Source organism: Protomyctophum parallelum (assembly GCF_964188405.1).
Source record: "Protomyctophum parallelum genome assembly, chromosome: 1".
Classification (NCBI taxonomy): Eukaryota; Metazoa; Chordata; class Actinopteri; order Myctophiformes; family Myctophidae; genus Protomyctophum; species Protomyctophum parallelum.
This window is the reverse complement of record NC_139697.1, coordinates 25,004,438-25,021,372: the sequence shown is the minus strand read 5'-3', so window position 1 is coordinate 25,021,372 and position 16,935 is coordinate 25,004,438. Positions and strand designations below refer to the sequence as shown.

Here is a 16,935-nt window from a genome sequence, read left to right as displayed (position 1 = left end):
GGAGCATTCGGCAGAATAAACCATTCTCACATACTCAAAACAAACAAAATAAAAAAACAACTCGAGTCACAATCACTTCATTTATCCGAGTAGAGATACATTATAGTAATACAGTAGGCTACTGAATAATATAATGTAGATGACCGATGCCCCTCGTCTCCACTTCCCAGTCACTTTCCTTTACTGGGCTTCACAGGTTTCTTACTGGCAGGTACACAGATGTAGGAGTAATGCAGGTATTTACGTACTCCAGGACATGGGTTGGTGAATACATGATTGGATGCTCGCACGGAACATTTATGCTTCCCATCGCACCTATAACACATTAGAGAGAAAGATAAAGGTAGGTAGGTAGGTAGACGAGTATATATATGTATAGATTAGTGATTCTCAAACATTTACATTTCACAGACCCCCATGACTAACTGTATACAAATGGAGCAATGTTGGGTTCAATTTGGTTCCATTTTAGATAGAAAATGTGGAATTACTGTTTGAGATACAGTACTGTATATACAAAAGTAAACTACAGTACAGACATTATTTATTGATAGGCCTATGGAAAAGAGCCATAATGTCTTCATCTTTGTTCTTGTATAGTTTTACCTTCTACTCATCTCTTTGAAGGCGTTAGGAGTCCGACAGGGTTTTGTATGCCTGAAACGTCTAGGAGCTCTGTATCTACACCACCTACGGTTCAACCTGCCATAGTTGGCTCTCAGCATCTTGATCACCCTGTCGCCTGGAGGACAAAAATCACACCCGTGTGAAGTGAGGGGCGCTAATATATTAAAGTGTAACTCATGTTGATTAGGTGATGTAATGGTGATGTACAACAAACGGTGCAAACATTGAAAGCCATTAACAATACAGAGACAATATGATGTAATGCGGCACATTATGACGTACATTTTCCCTTCATTGTCAATGGCGTTTAAAAAACAAACTTGAACTAAAGACAAACATTAAACCTGTGTATAGGAGGGGCTAGTGCCCCTCAAAAACATTGAGGGGCACTCATGCAACACTCATGCACATAATTAATTTAAATTTGAAGCACTCACCACAGTAAAGGACAGCCTTGTCTTTCTGACAGACATGCTTTAAAGCTGCAATAAGAAACACATCTGTTAGTTGTCTGTCTGTTTATAGTTTTTCTCAGTCCCTCAGCTGGTAGCCTGATAAATGTGATTATCAGACTGAAGCTCCGTGAAGCTTGAGAAGCAGGTGGTGTCTATGGTCTGGAAATATCTCTCTCTCTCTCTCTCTCTCTCTCTCTCTCTCTCACACACACACACACACACACACACACACACACACACACACACACACACACACACACACACACACACACACACACACACACACACACACACACACACACTCACTACCTCCAAATGTGCAGGTGTAGGTCGTTCTCATGTAGAGACATTTCCGCAGGCAAGCAGTGTCACAGAACTCTGTGTTGAACACGCAGGTTTTGCGTCCTGTGCAACTGAACACAAGTTATCAATAAATACATCATATTGATAAACTGGGTATACATACAATAACCTTCACCAGTGTGACTGACAAGTCTGCCTCAAAGGATGTTCCATTATAAAAGACATGTATTGAGTTAAACATTTTGAAATTAGTCAGAGCCAAGCTGTCACAACGTGTGTGTGTGTGTGTGTGTGTGTGTGTGTGTGTGTGTGTGTGTGTGTGTGTGTGTGTGTGTGTGTGTGTGTGTGTGTGTGCGTGCGCGCGCGTGCGTGCGTGCGTGCGTGTGTGTGTGTGTGTGTGTGTGTGTGTGTGTGTGTGTGTGTGTGTGTGTGTGTGTGTGTGTGTACCTCTTTTGCATGCGTTGCAGGGTACTGGTCATGTTACAGAGAGGAGGCAGGGTCTGTAGAGGAGGTATGCCATCAACACAGGCATCTGTCTCTCTGTGTCCTGCTTCTACTGACTGCACCCTGATGAGAGCCTTCTCTACACAGACAGACAGACAGACGGACGGACAGACGGACAGACGGACGGACGGACGGACGGACAGACAGACAGACAGACACATCGAGACAGGTTCATGTGATATTAAAGGTGCATGCGTGCACATGTGCATACAATATGTGTGTCTGTACGAGTGAGTGTGTGTTGTCTTTTACCACAGTCCAAGATCTGCTTCAATGCTCCAGTCTTACAAGTCACCACTGTGTCTGCACTCAGGGAAACACAAGTTGAAGGACAAAGAGTCTTAGTAGGCCTACTGTATAAGTTGAGATGCCAGTATACTGTAGCTTCTATGCACCTTGACATACCGTATAGATTGTACGTCTGTGGAACTCTACTGGAGGGATTATAACCATTCTAACAAAACATTCACTCTTTGCCTATAGGTGGCTGGTGTAGGATAGAAGTGTTTCATCATTGGATAAAGGTGATCATTCAGGTTCATGTATTGCTTTGCAGTGACCCTTCCCTCTAGGACAAGTGGACCCAAAACATGCCAGAGATGCCAGAAGGATGACTCCACATCTGACCTTCTTGACATTTTTCCACATCTCTGGAGATCAGTGCCTATATGTTTTATGTAATAATGAGGCAATCCTACTAGAACATCCCCCTGTGCGTGCATGAGTGCGTGTTGTTTACTTGCTGTGGCTGGGAGCCAGTAGAGTACAAACACCACTGTAACAGAAATGCCAACAAACGTGAACAATACTTCATCAATATTTGTACACATCTGTCAAAAGGATAAAACACACAAAACAATCCAGACAGCATATTTCCATTGTGGTCCTTTGAGTGCAAATGTGTGTGTAAAGTCAGTGTGTTGGTGGGGAGTAGAGACATATACTGAAAAATCTATAATAAATCATCCTTTCCAACATACTAGACCAGTGGTTCCCAAAAACATTTATGTCTTCACACGGTTTGTTTAATGTTTTTATATGGAATCTCTTACAAATTTATGAAATTCTGTTGAGGAAAAAAATAATATCTGTAATGTTTGAATTACTTTTAATTACTGAAAATGTTAGGGTTTTTTTTTGTAAAAAAAATAGCAGTAAACTGAAATGGGATATTTACTCGTGACCCATAGAAATGGGTCCGTAACCCAAACATGAGACGTGGCCTAGTGTACAGTGTACTAGAAGTAGACAACTTAAAACAACATGAATACTGTAAATGGAACCACGTACAAGTCAACTAATTGGTTATAATTTGGTCTTGATGCTATTCAGGACTTAAAGTTAACGATGGAGTGAGAAGCTCCAAAGTCTTGCAGTTGTCCACAAACAATGAGATGATTTATTTATCTCTAATAGATACTTTAATATGAGACCATCTCATTGTTTAAACAATGTGATCGTAGTTTACTCACAGATAACAGAGTTGAGTTGAAGTAATGACATCATGCTAGTCCTCTTCTGTACGTGCTTAATCTAAAGTTTAGATTCTAAACTGACGTACACTTAACTTCTTCAGTCACTGAGGAGACAGAGTGAGAAGAACACACACACACACACACACGCACACACACACACACACACACACACACACACACACACACACACACACACACACACACACACACACACATACACGCTATACATTAATTAAACTGGTTGTACCGCAGAAGATGAAAAAATGGGTTTTGTGGTGTGTGTTTGCACACACTTTTACATATGCACACACATGACACATAGATGCATGACACTATGCTCATGGCCTCCAGCTGTCAGTCAAATGTACATTGACCTCAGGACACTGTGACCGCCTTTCCACCGTTTGGAACCGGTTCAGTTCTTTTTGGTTCTTAGTCCAAGAGCCAGAGCTCCAAAATTGGTGAGAAGAACTAGACCTATATTAAATTGTTTATAGGATCAATACAAGTAAATTATACATGATAACCCATCTACAGTAGGCTAGTAGCTTTATAATACAATAAATCATTGTCTTCGTGTAAGTACTCAATTGGGGAGGTTTCATGGTGAAAACAATCTAATGGTTTTGCACACTCAATTTATAATTAATGTTCCAATTTTGGAGCTCTGGCTCATGGACTAAGAACCAAAAATAACTGAACCCAACCGGTGGAAAGGGGGCCTGTTAGATCCTGCTCTGTGAGTGCATGTTCTTTTTTCATTTATTTTTTTCATTTAAACTTTATTTAACCAAGCAACCCAGGCGAAAAATAAATATATTTATTCCATACTTAAGTACACTTTTAGCACAGAAAGTATGTTAAATGTATACTTGTAGTGTCTCTAATCATATTAATAGTACATTTTTGCTAAATATAATATAAGTGAACATAAATTAATTTGTGATTTAGCACATTTGTGATAAGTGTACTAAATGAGAAATATATTTCAAATAGTATGAAAATATACTTTTCATGAGTGCATTAATTTTATGTTTACTTTTGTCTAACTTAAATACATATAATCACAAATACATTTGAGATTATTATATTTTAAGTACTTTATCAATATATTCACAACAAGTTCTCCTGAACATGCATTTATTGTAAGATGTACTTTAATTATAATAATTAAAAATATATTGGTGATTATTATATTTTAAGTCCATTAGCAATATATTTATAGCAAGTTCTCCTGAACATGCATTTATTGTAAGATGTACTTTAATATAATAATTAAAAATACATTTGTGATTATTATATTTTAAGTCCATTAGTAATAATTCATAGCAAGTTCTCCTGAACATGCATTTATTGTAAGATTTACTTCAATTATAATAATTAAAAATACATTGGTGATTATTATATTTTAAGTCCATTAGCAATATATTCATAGCAAGTTCTCCTGAACATGCATTTATTGTAAGATGTACTTTAATATAATAATTAAAAATACATTTGTGATTATTATATTTTAAGTCCATTAGCAATATATTCATAGCAAGTTCTCCTGAACATGCATTTATTGTAAGATGTACTTTAATTATAATAATTAAAAATACATTGGTGATTATTATATTTTAAGTCCATTAGCAATATATTCATAGCAAGTTCTCCTGAACATGCATTTATTGTAAGATGTACTTTAATATAATAATTAAAAATACATTTGTGATTATTATATTTTAAGTCCATTAGCAATATATTCATAGCGAGTTCTCCTGAACATGCATTTATTGTAAGATGTACTTTAATATAATAATTAAAAATATATTTGTAGATTGTATTTTTTAAATGCACTCTTAGCATATTTTAAGTAAATATATTTGTAGATTGTATTTTTAATACATTATAAATACAATACAAGGATAAACTTTCAGTATATTAAGTTTAAGTATATTAAGTACTAATGTGTTATAAATACTGCCAGGTGAAATGGGAGTGGCTAGAGGAAGTCCATTTCCCAGCATACACTGGGGAACCAAGGACCAATTTACAATTTACAATTTAGGCATTTAGCAGACGCTCTTAATCCAGAGCGATTTACATTTAGGCAAGAACAAAAGCATGGGAATACATCACATAAAAGCATTTATCATGAAACATGCGTAAGCTAAGAAGGTAACAGTGGAATATCTATATGATGAAACTATACATACAAAGGACCGTGTGTTATTGTTCTTATTTGTGTTATTATTTGAATATTAGAATGTATACTGGAGTTATGTTATGGGTAATTGTGTTTAGGGTTTTGTTGTGGAGTTATTTGGTGATTTATGTTGTTTTATGTGATTTGTTAGTAAAACCATGAATCTAAATGTCTGTTGGTTTGATCAGTCCCTCTCCCCTTTTCCCATTCATATGTATAGTAACATGGTTGCTCCAATTAAGAGTTATATATGCAAATATATGCAAATTTATACTTTTCCGAAGTATATATATAATATATATAATATATACTTTGGAAAAGTATAAATTTGCATATATATTATATATAATGCTTAAATTTTATTTGGAGTATAAAAGTCATTAATTTGAAGTATACTTGTATTAGTTTCAAGTATACTATCAAATATATTTTAAGCACATTAGTTTGTAATGTTATTATATTAACACATTGGTAGTATATTTTAAATGTATTTATTTAATACTTGATATACACTTATAATACACTATAAAAATACACTATAAATATAATATAAGTATGCTTTTCACTCATCGGAAAAAGTATACTTGGGATACTGGAAGTATATTTTCAATTTAACACTATTTTTTGTCAGAAAAGGGTTAAAAAGTATAGAAAAAATATATTTAAGATATGTTTAAGTAGATCTGATAGTGTATTCGAGATAACAAAGTATATTTTAAGCACATTAGTTCATAATGTTATTCTATTAACACATTGGTAGTATATTTTAAATGCATTTATTCAATACTTGATATACACTCGATATATTCGAAAATACACTATAAATATAATCTAAGTATGCTTTTCAAAAGTATACTTGGAATACTGGAAGTATATTTTCAATTTAACACTATTTTTTTTGTCACAAAAGGGTTAAAAAGTATAGAAAAAATATATTTAAGATATGTTTTAGCACATCTTAAGTGCAACTTAAGTATAAAAAGTACAACTTAAGTAGTTTCAAAATAGCACAATTTAAATTCAAATAGTTTCAAGTACAAATAAGTACATTTAGTATACTTTAAAAAAGTATACTAAATATATTTCTTTTTCGCCTGGGAAGTCATAAGGTGTCGGGTTGTGAGTTTGTCGATCTACTATTTTCAGCTCTCTGCTATTTTCCCCCGCAATACGGATGCTGCATGGGGTTCAGGCGAGTTCAAAAGCACATCAAATAAAATATTCATTTTAGAATATGGCAGTGTATCCCGTGCCGTGCATATCCACGGCTGCCCAAGCCGTGCATGCCTATTCCCACTATAGGCTGAGGAAGAAATGCCACTTGACAGTTTTCAAATCAGCCTCATGGTGGCGCTACAACAGGCCAAGTTGCGTCTCACACACACACACACGCACGCGCGCGCGCGCGCACACACACAGTTTTCGCATTCTCCCATGTAAGTCGATGGGAAATTTTCATTCACTAATAAATAAAATATTAATTCATAATTTGTTAAATTGAAAAAAGGGCTTCCTTAAGACCTATGTTATGGGCAATGCCTGTGTGAAAAGTCAGAGTGATTGGTGCACCGTGCAGCTAGTGAGGAGCAACGACAGTGTTTCAGACATACATTCAAATTACTAGAATTATTAGTTAGATTATTAGTTAGAAATGGAGTGTAGGCCTACACTAGCCTCGTGTGCACCAGCAGGCTTCAAGCGCGCTCTTTAAAATCCTCCCTTAGCCACGCCCCTTCCCCCTCCACGCTCAGTACACCTGCTGCAAACAGAGAGAGAGAAACACGAGTTCCTTATGTTTGGAGTTTGGTAGTAAAAGAGTGAAATATATAAACAACTTATAGTGTAACTTTACACCTCATGGAAGTTGAGTGGAGTAGTGTGGGTTGTTTGGAAGTGAAAACCGCTCAGTCACAAGTTCACAACACGCAAAAGTGTGTGACAGTTTGAAAGAGAAGTCAATTCATCTTCATCATAACAAACTGCTTGGTCGATTTGTTTTTATTCTGCAGGTGAGTTACGTGTGTGTGTGTGTGTGTGTGTGTGTGTGAGTGAGTGTGAGAAATGAACAAGAACAAACGGGTGCTTGAAGTGCTGTGTGCACTGCATGCAAGCATTGCAGGGCTTACTTACATAAATACAGTTTGGTGTGTCACAGCACCAAATACTTGTATGAAACATTATTCTTAACTGTTTAACAATGACTCGATTTATTTCAAGGCATACCCAGGTCCAGGGCAGGCATGTCCAAAGTCCCCACAGCTTAATTCCTTCCTAAAACATATTATTTATCCGATATAAAATAATAAAACTAACATTACGTAAACATACACCTATGTATACTAGGCTGTGTATGTTGTGACAGGATATAATAGGCTATATGTAGGCCTATACTGTTACTGTACTACAGGCTGGATACTGTTTGTTGTAACTTGTAACCGGAGGGATGCAGTATACGAATTGTTGTTAGCCGCAATTTGCAACTCTAGATTCTTTTTATAATGGGATGAATCTAGAGTTGCAAACTTGCAATACCCTCCATTGATGATATTCAGACTGTGGCCATCTTGCCAGCCAGGTCCTAACAAGGTGCAACTTCCCATTGTCAGGTGCCAGCCCATTCATCCAAACAGAAAAGTCCTATCTGATCCAACGAGCACTCCCAAACTCTGACAAAAATAAAATGCACAGAATTTAGGAAGCCCATATGTCTACGGTGGATTTTTATGAAACAAAAACTTTACAGATTGAAAGAGGATAATTCAAGCTTTCCGTACAGCTGCAATGTTGCTGATAGTTTGACGTTGTTTAATACAATTAGATATGACTTTTCTGTTTGGATGAATGGGCTGTCAATGGGAAGTTGCACCTAGTTAGCACTTTGCTGGCAAGATGGCCGCGGTCTGAATATCGTCAATTGACTCCCACTTGCTTTTGCATCTGCATGTATTAAACGACGTTAAACTCACCAACATTGCAGCTGTAGGGAAAGCTTGAATTGTCCTCTTTCAATCTGCAAAGCTTTTGTTTCATACAAATCCACAGTAGACATGTTAGTAGCTACTTTCCTTCTACCTGCTCCACAGGTCCACAAGCCAGGGTGATGACCCCAGACCCCCAAGATCCGCTTCTCAGGGTTTCAGAGGCTAGTTCTCTTTTGACATGCTGTGAATGCTGGACCCTATAGAGCCTGCCCTAAATCCCTGACCACTGCACTACACCAGGATGGACTATGTGCAGCACTAAACATCCAAGGCTGAGTGAGAAGATGGCAGCCAGGAGAATGAGGCTGGTCGGTGCCATTTATACGAGGAGGAAAGTACTGGCCATGCAGCTAGCCAGCTGTATGGAGGATGGAGATGACTGGAGACGCCGCTGGAGGCCTCATCATGACATGAACTTTCTATCCATGGGTTACAAAGTTTGACCCTGGCATCAAAACTGATGAAGTCAAGTAGAAGACTGCTCAAGGTACGTAGGAACATTTTCTTTTTTGCTGCTGCTGCTGCTTGTTGGCAAAGAAACAACAGGTTCAGTAACTGTTTCTGGCTATGGTGTGATGCTGATGTGAATCTACAGTTTGTATGTTGTGTTGTATCTGCCATTGAAGGTATGTGAGTTGTAACAGCTATAGGGTATGTGTGAATGTGGTTCCTGATCACTTCAATAATCCTATGAGTGAACTTGCTATTTCTTTTTGGTTCGAACTAGAGGTTTTGGGCTTTGACGTAACCGCCATCAATTCCAAAATGTAAATTTTCAATTGAAGACTGATAAACAGTATAGGTTATGTGTGTTGTGTTGTGGTTGCTGAGGTTTGTTGTGAGTTGTGACAGGGTGGGTGTATTGGTTCATGGTGGCAAAGAATGTGTCTATGGAAGCCTTTTCTTTCTTTCTTTCTTTCTTTCTTTCTTTCTTTCTTTCTTTCTTTCTTTCTTTCTTTCTTTCTTTCTTTCTTTCTTTCTTTCTTTCTTTCTTTCTTTCCTTCCTTCTTTCTTTCTTTCTTTATCTCTCTCACTCTCTCTCTCTCTCTCTCTCTCTCTCTCTCTCTCTCTCTCTCTGGGTGTAAGCACACCTAGGATTCCATGCGCGGCCAAAAGCCGCTCGTGGCCTGCGTCTCTTCCGGGTTTTTAGACAGCTGGTGGATGGGAAAGGGAATGAATGAAGGTCCACCCACAGATTCCCGGAAAAGCTTCCCCCCCCCCTTCTCCTATATATAAATCTAAATAAATATCTTGGTATTTGGATTGATGAGAGACTTACTTTTAAACACCATGTAGAGGTCCTTGCTGGTAAATTGACCCATTTTGACCTGAGATCAGATTAAAAAAAATTCTTCTAAATCCTGACAGTTTTCTGAAAAAGCTATGTTTCTATGTCAGTCGTTCTTTGATTTTTCAAAAATAGCAGACCTACAAGCTCGTAGTGCGGCACTCGGTGCCGCGCTATGAGCTTGTAGATCTGCTATTTTTCAATAGCTAAAGCATAACATAATGCTAACACCGCTCAAAATGGGTTAAATAAAGCCAGTTATCCTGTTATTAGCCAGTTATTAGCAGAAAGAGGGTATTGAGGCAGTGTTCCTGCAGTCTGTCTTGGATTATGGAGACATACAGTAATCTATAGACATGCAGCAGCATCCACTCTTAAATCCCATGACTCTGTTTATCACTCATTGATTTGATTGTTTTTATAGGTGATGTATCTTATATAACAAGTTTGGATGGTCCTCCCTGACAGGAGACGACAACCGCATTGGCACCTGTTCTTGTATAAAGCCATGCCTCGAGATTGTCCTAAATACATCTCATCATTTCTGAAATGGGACTCTGAACCCTACCACACCAGATCAATTCATTTCCCCAAATTCAAGGTACCAAAAGTTAACTCTGAACTTGGTAGATCTGCTTTTGGCTTTTGGCTTTTGGCCCTAATACATGGAATGACCTGCAAACTACATTAAAATTGACCACATTGGTACCCCTGAGTCGTTTTAAAACCTTGGTGAGCATACAGATCCCCACAATATGTAACTGTTTTTAGATCGTTTTGAAATTAGTTTTAGCTTCTATTTGTAACCTATGTAATTAATTTTACACTGAAAATGAGTTTAATTATTCAGTGCAATATCGAGAATAAATAAAACTTTAATGAATATATGAATCCATTGAACCTCAAACTCTTAACCATGTTAGTAGACTCATTGAAAACACACATCCAAGGTTCTGGTGACCGATATTGTCCTAATGTGTGAGCCTGTGACTGTTTTCTGAGGGGAGCTAGCCTCTCCTATGCCCAGCTTTCTGGGTCTGTGTGAACACAAAGATTGGCTGATCACCCCGGCCCATAGCGATGATTTAATTGGCGGATAAAAGTGAGGGCAGAAAGGTGAAGACGGCAAAAGTGATTGGCCGTAATGACATTTGTGATGATTTGTTTGGCTGAGCACGGAATGTGAATAATGATGATGTATGACGATAAGAGCGCCCCTCACTACACATGAGTGTGATTGTATTTATTCCATTTAAAAAGAATGATGCATGGCTATCAGAAACATTTATTCAATCAGCAGTTTGACAGCTGCTTACAGCTGGGGCTTCTGACTGGCATGAACTAACGCAATGCTTTGTTTTCAGCAGTTGACTGTTTGCCTTCTTGGTAAATGGTAAATGGTGCATTTATATAGCGCCTTTATCCAAGGCGCTTTACAGAGATTGTGCATTACATTCACCCATTCACACACACATTCATACACCGATGGCAGCGGAAACCATGCAAGGCACCAACTAGCACATCGGGAGCAATTAGGGGTTCAGTGTCTTGCTCAAGGACACTTCGACAGTAACTCTGGGGGAGCCCGGGTTCGAACTGGCAACCTTACGGTTACCATCCAGGCACTCTACCCCTGAGCCACCGCCGCCCCCTGCACTACATGTGTGCCACTCGCCCTGCGCTATATATAGCTAGCTGCTTCTATTTTGATTGCTGTGAAAAGAATTGAACTTCCCTTACACACACAGTGGACCAACTTCGTGCCGGGTTATCTAGCTAGCTCTCTTGCTCGTGTTCAGGCATTTTGGAAATAGTTCCAACAGCTTATTCTGTCAAAGTCACTAGTTTAACAGCCTCCGTGGACGCCGTGGTGCAGTTGAGAGACGTAACAATGGCATTGTGCTGTAACGAGGCTGCGGAATGGGACAGCTGTGACTCTATAGAGAGCAGAGGACATTTTCCATGTGCTGTTGCTGCCCCGGGAGTTCTTTCAACAGCAGATCAACTGACGGTGGTCGTGGGAGGCACATATTTTTTGGAAGAAAGGAGTTTTTTAATACAGAGTTGTGACTATTTCCGAGCTCTGTATCGCTCTGGAATGAAAGAGTGTTGGCAAGACGAAATCCATCTCAAATGTCTCTGCCCTCGAGGTTTCCTGATAGCCCTGGCAGTTGTAAGAGGCGAGAGACCCATGCTCGATGCTGACGAACTCGTGGAGGCCATTGAATGTGCTGCGTTTTTGCAGGTGTCGCAACTTGGCAAACATCTTGTTGACCTTGTTGACTCCGATAACTGTTTACTCATGTATCACACCGCTGCAACGTTTGGCCTGATGGAACTCTACCACGCAGCTGCTCTGTACATCAGAAACATGTACTGCGACCTCAAGGCTGAGGTCAACATACATTTACCCAAAGAGCTGGTCTCTTACGTAGAGTCTTTACGTCCTAGCAGTTTCGTTGCAGTTGGTGCACATGCCACCTGTGGCATCGACGAAACTGTCCATGTTGGTTCCAGGACTGTGTGGTATCTGGATGAGAATGGGAATGAATGGAAGATGTTGACAGACTTGCCGCCAGAAGCAAGTACAGCGATGGCCGGAGTGACCGTTCTAGACAACAAACTCTACATCGTGGGAGGGGTCCAGAGAATCAGCAAACAAGCTACAGACTCGTGTTTTTGCTACAGTGTTGAAAACGATGAATGGAGCGCGATGCCCAGCTTAAGACAGCTACGCTCCAACTTTTCTCTGGTGGGACATCGCGGCTACCTTTATGCGATTGGCGGAGAGTGCGATCGAAAGGTCATGTCGTCTGTGGAGGCGTATGAAGTCAGAACCGGAAGGTGGACCTTTGCGGCGCACTTGCCACGACCCGCTGCAGGAGCGGCATGCGCCAAAGCCATGGGTCGGATATTTGTGTGTCTGTGGAAGCCAAGGGACACCACTGATATCTACGAGTACCACCCAGGGCAGGACAGATGGTCCCTGGTCACCACTCTGATCAGGCCGCAGAGCTATGGCCACTGCATGGTGGGCCACAGGGACGACCTTTACGTCATGCGGAACGGGCCGTCGGACGACTTTCTGAGATGCATGGTGGACTGCTACAATCTGACCACGGGCCAATGGACAGCCCTGCCGGGACACTTTGCCAACAGCAAGGGCGCCCTGTTCACGTCGCTGGTGAGAGGCGACTCTGTGCTCACACTGAACAGGACTGAGACTCTGGAGTATGTGGTTGAGGGGAAGACGTGGAAGCCCAGGCGTCAGCGGAAAGGCTTCCCAAAAAGTGGCTCTGTGTGGACGTTTCTGCTCACACTGCCAAAAGACCATGTCCAACAGCCAGTGGTGGACACTATCTAAGTACATTTACTGGAGTAGGGCAGGCTACCGTGCAAGTTATTTGGAGTATTAGTCTTTTTTTTGTTTTTGCTTTTTCTCAAGCTGATGCCTTTCACTCTGCTATGTCTGCTATGTCAAATATAAATATTTTGACTCTGGGGACCGAAACATACAAAACTATATTATGAATTACTTAAGCCCCATTTTAAATATAGTGAAAATTGCTGATTTGTATGCTATTGTCAATATTTCAGAAAATGTCTGACAATGAAAATGTACTTCGTAATTTGTACTTTTGACTCAGTCTTTACTTGAGTACTGTACCGTATACTTTGTCCAATGGCTTTCTACATAGAGCTGCAACTATTGATTATTTTCTTTATCAGTTGAATTTCTATCAGTTTTTGATTAATCGAACAATTGAGAAGTGTCTTTTTTATATATCAACGAATCATAGATTTTTATAATCGACTAAATCGATTAGCATGATTGCCAAGTTATTCTTCGTCACACAATGGTGTCGCAGAAAACTAGCCTGATCAAGCTGTTTTGAGCTTATATAAATCTGCTATTATCATTAGTTTATATACTCTTATAGTAAGTCTAGCATTTTGGGTGGAGAGGAAATCCATACCTCTGGTCTTTTTAATTGTTTTATCACCGGTGGGGATATATCCACATTATTTCTTTTCTGATATGTTTGATATATTTATGTTTGATTATATCACAATTTAACAATGTTACATTTAATTAAACTCTGACTTTAACCCTGGTGTCACATTTCCAAAATCTTTAGTTTTAAATCTACAAGCTCAGAACTATATAGGATAAAACTACTTCACAAGATCAATGTTGGTGAAAATTAAAAGGAGATTCACTGAAAAAATACATTCAGAGATTGCTGTAATTTTACTCTATGCTGCCTGGAGAATGCCACATCTCAAGCCTAGGACAGTTGAGGCAATTTCCTTCATATTTCACTTGATTAATAAAATCACACTTGTGTGAAGTGAGAGGCAATTTTATCATCATACATCATCATACATCACATTCAGTGCTCAGCCAATCAAATCATCACAAATGTCATTCTGGCCAATCACTTTTGGCGTCTTCACTTTTCTGCCCTCACTTTAATACATACTTTTCTCAGCCAATCAAATCATCGCTGTGGGGTGATCAGCCATTCACAAGCCAATGTTTGTGTTCAGTTCACACAGACCTAGAAAGCTGAGCATAGGAGGGGCTAGCGCGTAGTGCCCCTCAAAAAGAATATGTGAAACACAAAACTTATATCGGTTCAAAGGTCAAGATCATGGCTGTATACTAAGGTGATACTTGAAGACCGGCCGAAAGATGTCTAAAATCACCATGAATTCAAGGCTTCATGGGTCGTGCATAAGTCGCCATAACAGAGTGAGATTGTTAAAGATATGTCTTCCCTGTGTATTTTTGGTTTCTTCCTGAAAGCTGAAAGCCTTTGAGTCAAAAGGCCCAATTGAAATACACTACATTAATAGTGTATACAAATACATTATCAACAACAGCTTTGGGCCAGGCTTAAGTTCAGGTGGGTGGTGCTAAGGTGAACACCAGGTATAGACCGATTCACAGAGGGTTTCCTGGGTGCGGCCATTACTGAGGTGTACCATTGAGTGCAGCAGCACTGATTAGCTACACCTGGCCTACGGAGCACCTGCTCCATGGATTACCCCTCAGTAATGGCCGCGCCCAGGGCACCCGAATCGGTCTATACTTAATGAACTGGTGGGTGTGGCCACATTAAAACATAAATTTAACAATATGTACACTTTTTTTGAAGAAAAAAAGTCTTCCTAGTATAATCTGTATGATCATCAGCACCTGATGATCATGTTTTTTTTGGGGGGGTGGGATCACGGCACTCCATCTTTAATTAAATGCCAATGAATCATTCACTGATATTATAGCTACTAATGACACAAATATAAGCTTAATTGTACATTATGCTGACTTATTTGATTAGTATTGGTCTATACTGACTATATTGACCAAACCCGTGTTGGCCAATCTTTGTGTGACGTTTTTGTCGCTGTAACAATATAAGCAATAGCGCACACACTCGGTGAACGTTTCCGTGTTGATCTGTGGTGGTGCTGGTCGTTGAAATGTTTCACTGGACAGTGCATCTGAAAGGAGGACCAGAGAAGAGCCGTAATGCTGCTGTGGCAGTCGGGCACAAGGTGTATGCCTTTGGAGGGTTAAGTTCTGGGGAGACCTACGTGGATCAGATTGACGTGCACATCTTCAACACGGTGCCTTTGATCTGGATGAAGTTGCCACCAGTGACGGGATATCACCATGAGGTTCCCTCCCAGCGCACAGGACACACAGCTGTGCTGATAGACAATATTATCTACATCTGGGGAGGGTTTACTTACTCTGGCGAGGACTGTGGACAGCTTTATGGATTTGTTGTTGAAACCCACATGTGGTTCAAGCCCCAAATTTCCGGGGCTGTTCCAGGCGCGAGCCAGGGCCACTCGGCCGGTGTCTTAGATAAGGCCATGTATATATTTGGAGGATACAACATGACGACCGGATACATTAATGATATCTTCAGGTTGGACTCCACCACAATGATCTGGACATTAATTAATACCTTAGGCACTCCCGCACCTGCTTCATTGTGTCACTCTGCCACCATCATCCGGACAAAGATGTTTGTATTTGGAGGCAGAGGCCGGGGCGAATTAGACTACTACAACCACTTCAGTGTGTTTGACAGAGAGACCAACTGCTGGGATAGCACGCCTTCTGCACAGTCTTTTCCAGAAAGACGTGCATGTCATTCAGCCTTTGCCTACAATGGAGAGCTCTATATATTTGGTGGCCACAACTGTTTTCTAGACCAGACCTTCAATGATCTGTGGAAATTCAATCCAGATACGTCGTCCTGGACGAAGGTTGGGCCCAAGGGGAGAGTCCCGTGTTCATGGATGTCTAGGATGTGCTGTTGCCGGGTGGGAGATCGTATCATCCTCTTTGGGGGCTACAGATACACATCTATTCCAGCTGATGCTGAACATGATGAAGCTGAAGACGACGCTAAGGTGTCTGACCTGTACATCTTAGACTTAAATCCTACTCTGAAGACATTGTGCAAGCTAGCGGTTATTCAAAACGGTCTGGAGCTGTCGGGACTCCCACATGACATCAGGTGGGAGTTGGCATCCATGACTGCCATTTCCAGAATCAGGAAAAGAGAGCAACGACATGCACATCCCAACGACATGCACACACCCCCCCAAGTTTTGGCAGGTGATGAGCGACGAAAGGTATAGAGAATAACAAGAAAACGCTCGCACACTGAGGGCTGCATCGGAAACAGGCCCACAAAAAACAAGAAACGATGACAACGGCAGAGAACAAGTTCCAGGTAATGGAACAGAAGAATGGGAAACGGATCCCCTAAGAAGGCTCCCTTCATTCAGATGGGAAAGAAAGCAGAGCACAAGAATGTGCTCAGTGATAACCACCAGGAACTAAGCAGCATCATACGAGACTAGAGAACTCTGCTACCTACTGAACTTCACCAGGATCTCTAGAATAGAAATGTTAACGCCATTTGATCTCCACGAGGAATGAAGAGATGCTTTGTGACTGATAGTTATAGAAGAGGACTTCATGAAATATTTGTATAGGACAAGAGGGAAATGACTGCAAAGGTGGAAACCTTTTGTGCTTTTTTTTCTTGATTTTTTTCTGTTGGTTATCATACTTTGTATACTGGAA

At 40.1% G+C, this 16,935-nt stretch overlaps 3 protein-coding genes across 3 annotated transcripts; 2 read left to right on the top strand and 1 right to left on the bottom strand.

The window, feature by feature from the left end:
- Window positions 1-170: 170 nt before the first annotated feature.
- Window positions 171-2,342, bottom strand: LOC310863953 (L-rhamnose-binding lectin CSL2-like; the record flags this gene model as incomplete). Its single annotated transcript, XM_083772488.1, has 6 exons — window positions 171-315; window positions 607-742; window positions 1,392-1,495; window positions 1,833-1,968; window positions 2,142-2,192; window positions 2,309-2,342. The coding sequence occupies 6 exons, from the start codon at window positions 2,340-2,342 to the stop codon at window positions 171-173; spliced, it is 606 nt and encodes a 201-aa protein (XP_083628614.1).
- Window positions 2,343-11,603: 9,261 nt separating this feature from the next.
- On the top strand, window positions 11,604-13,224 carry LOC310864820 (kelch repeat and BTB domain-containing protein 13-like). Its single transcript, XM_083773611.1, has one exon. The coding sequence runs from the start codon at window positions 11,713-11,715 to the stop codon at window positions 13,183-13,185; it is 1,473 nt and encodes a 490-aa protein (XP_083629737.1). The 5' UTR covers window positions 11,604-11,712; the 3' UTR covers window positions 13,186-13,224.
- A 2,084-nt stretch (window positions 13,225-15,308) lies between these two features.
- LOC310863859 (kelch domain-containing protein 3-like) lies at window positions 15,309-16,484 on the top strand (the record flags this gene model as incomplete). The annotated part of the gene is made up of 1 exon (XM_083772368.1): window positions 15,309-16,484. One exon carries the CDS (start codon window positions 15,309-15,311, stop codon window positions 16,482-16,484), a length of 1,176 nt encoding a protein of 391 aa, XP_083628494.1.
- Between the last annotated feature and the right edge of the window lie 451 nt (window positions 16,485-16,935).

Excerpts from the sequence above, each read along its gene's own strand:
- LOC310864820 (XM_083773611.1), top strand. The coding sequence starts at position 11,713 with ATGGCATTGTGCTGTAACGAGGCTGCGGAATGGGACAGCTGTGACTCT.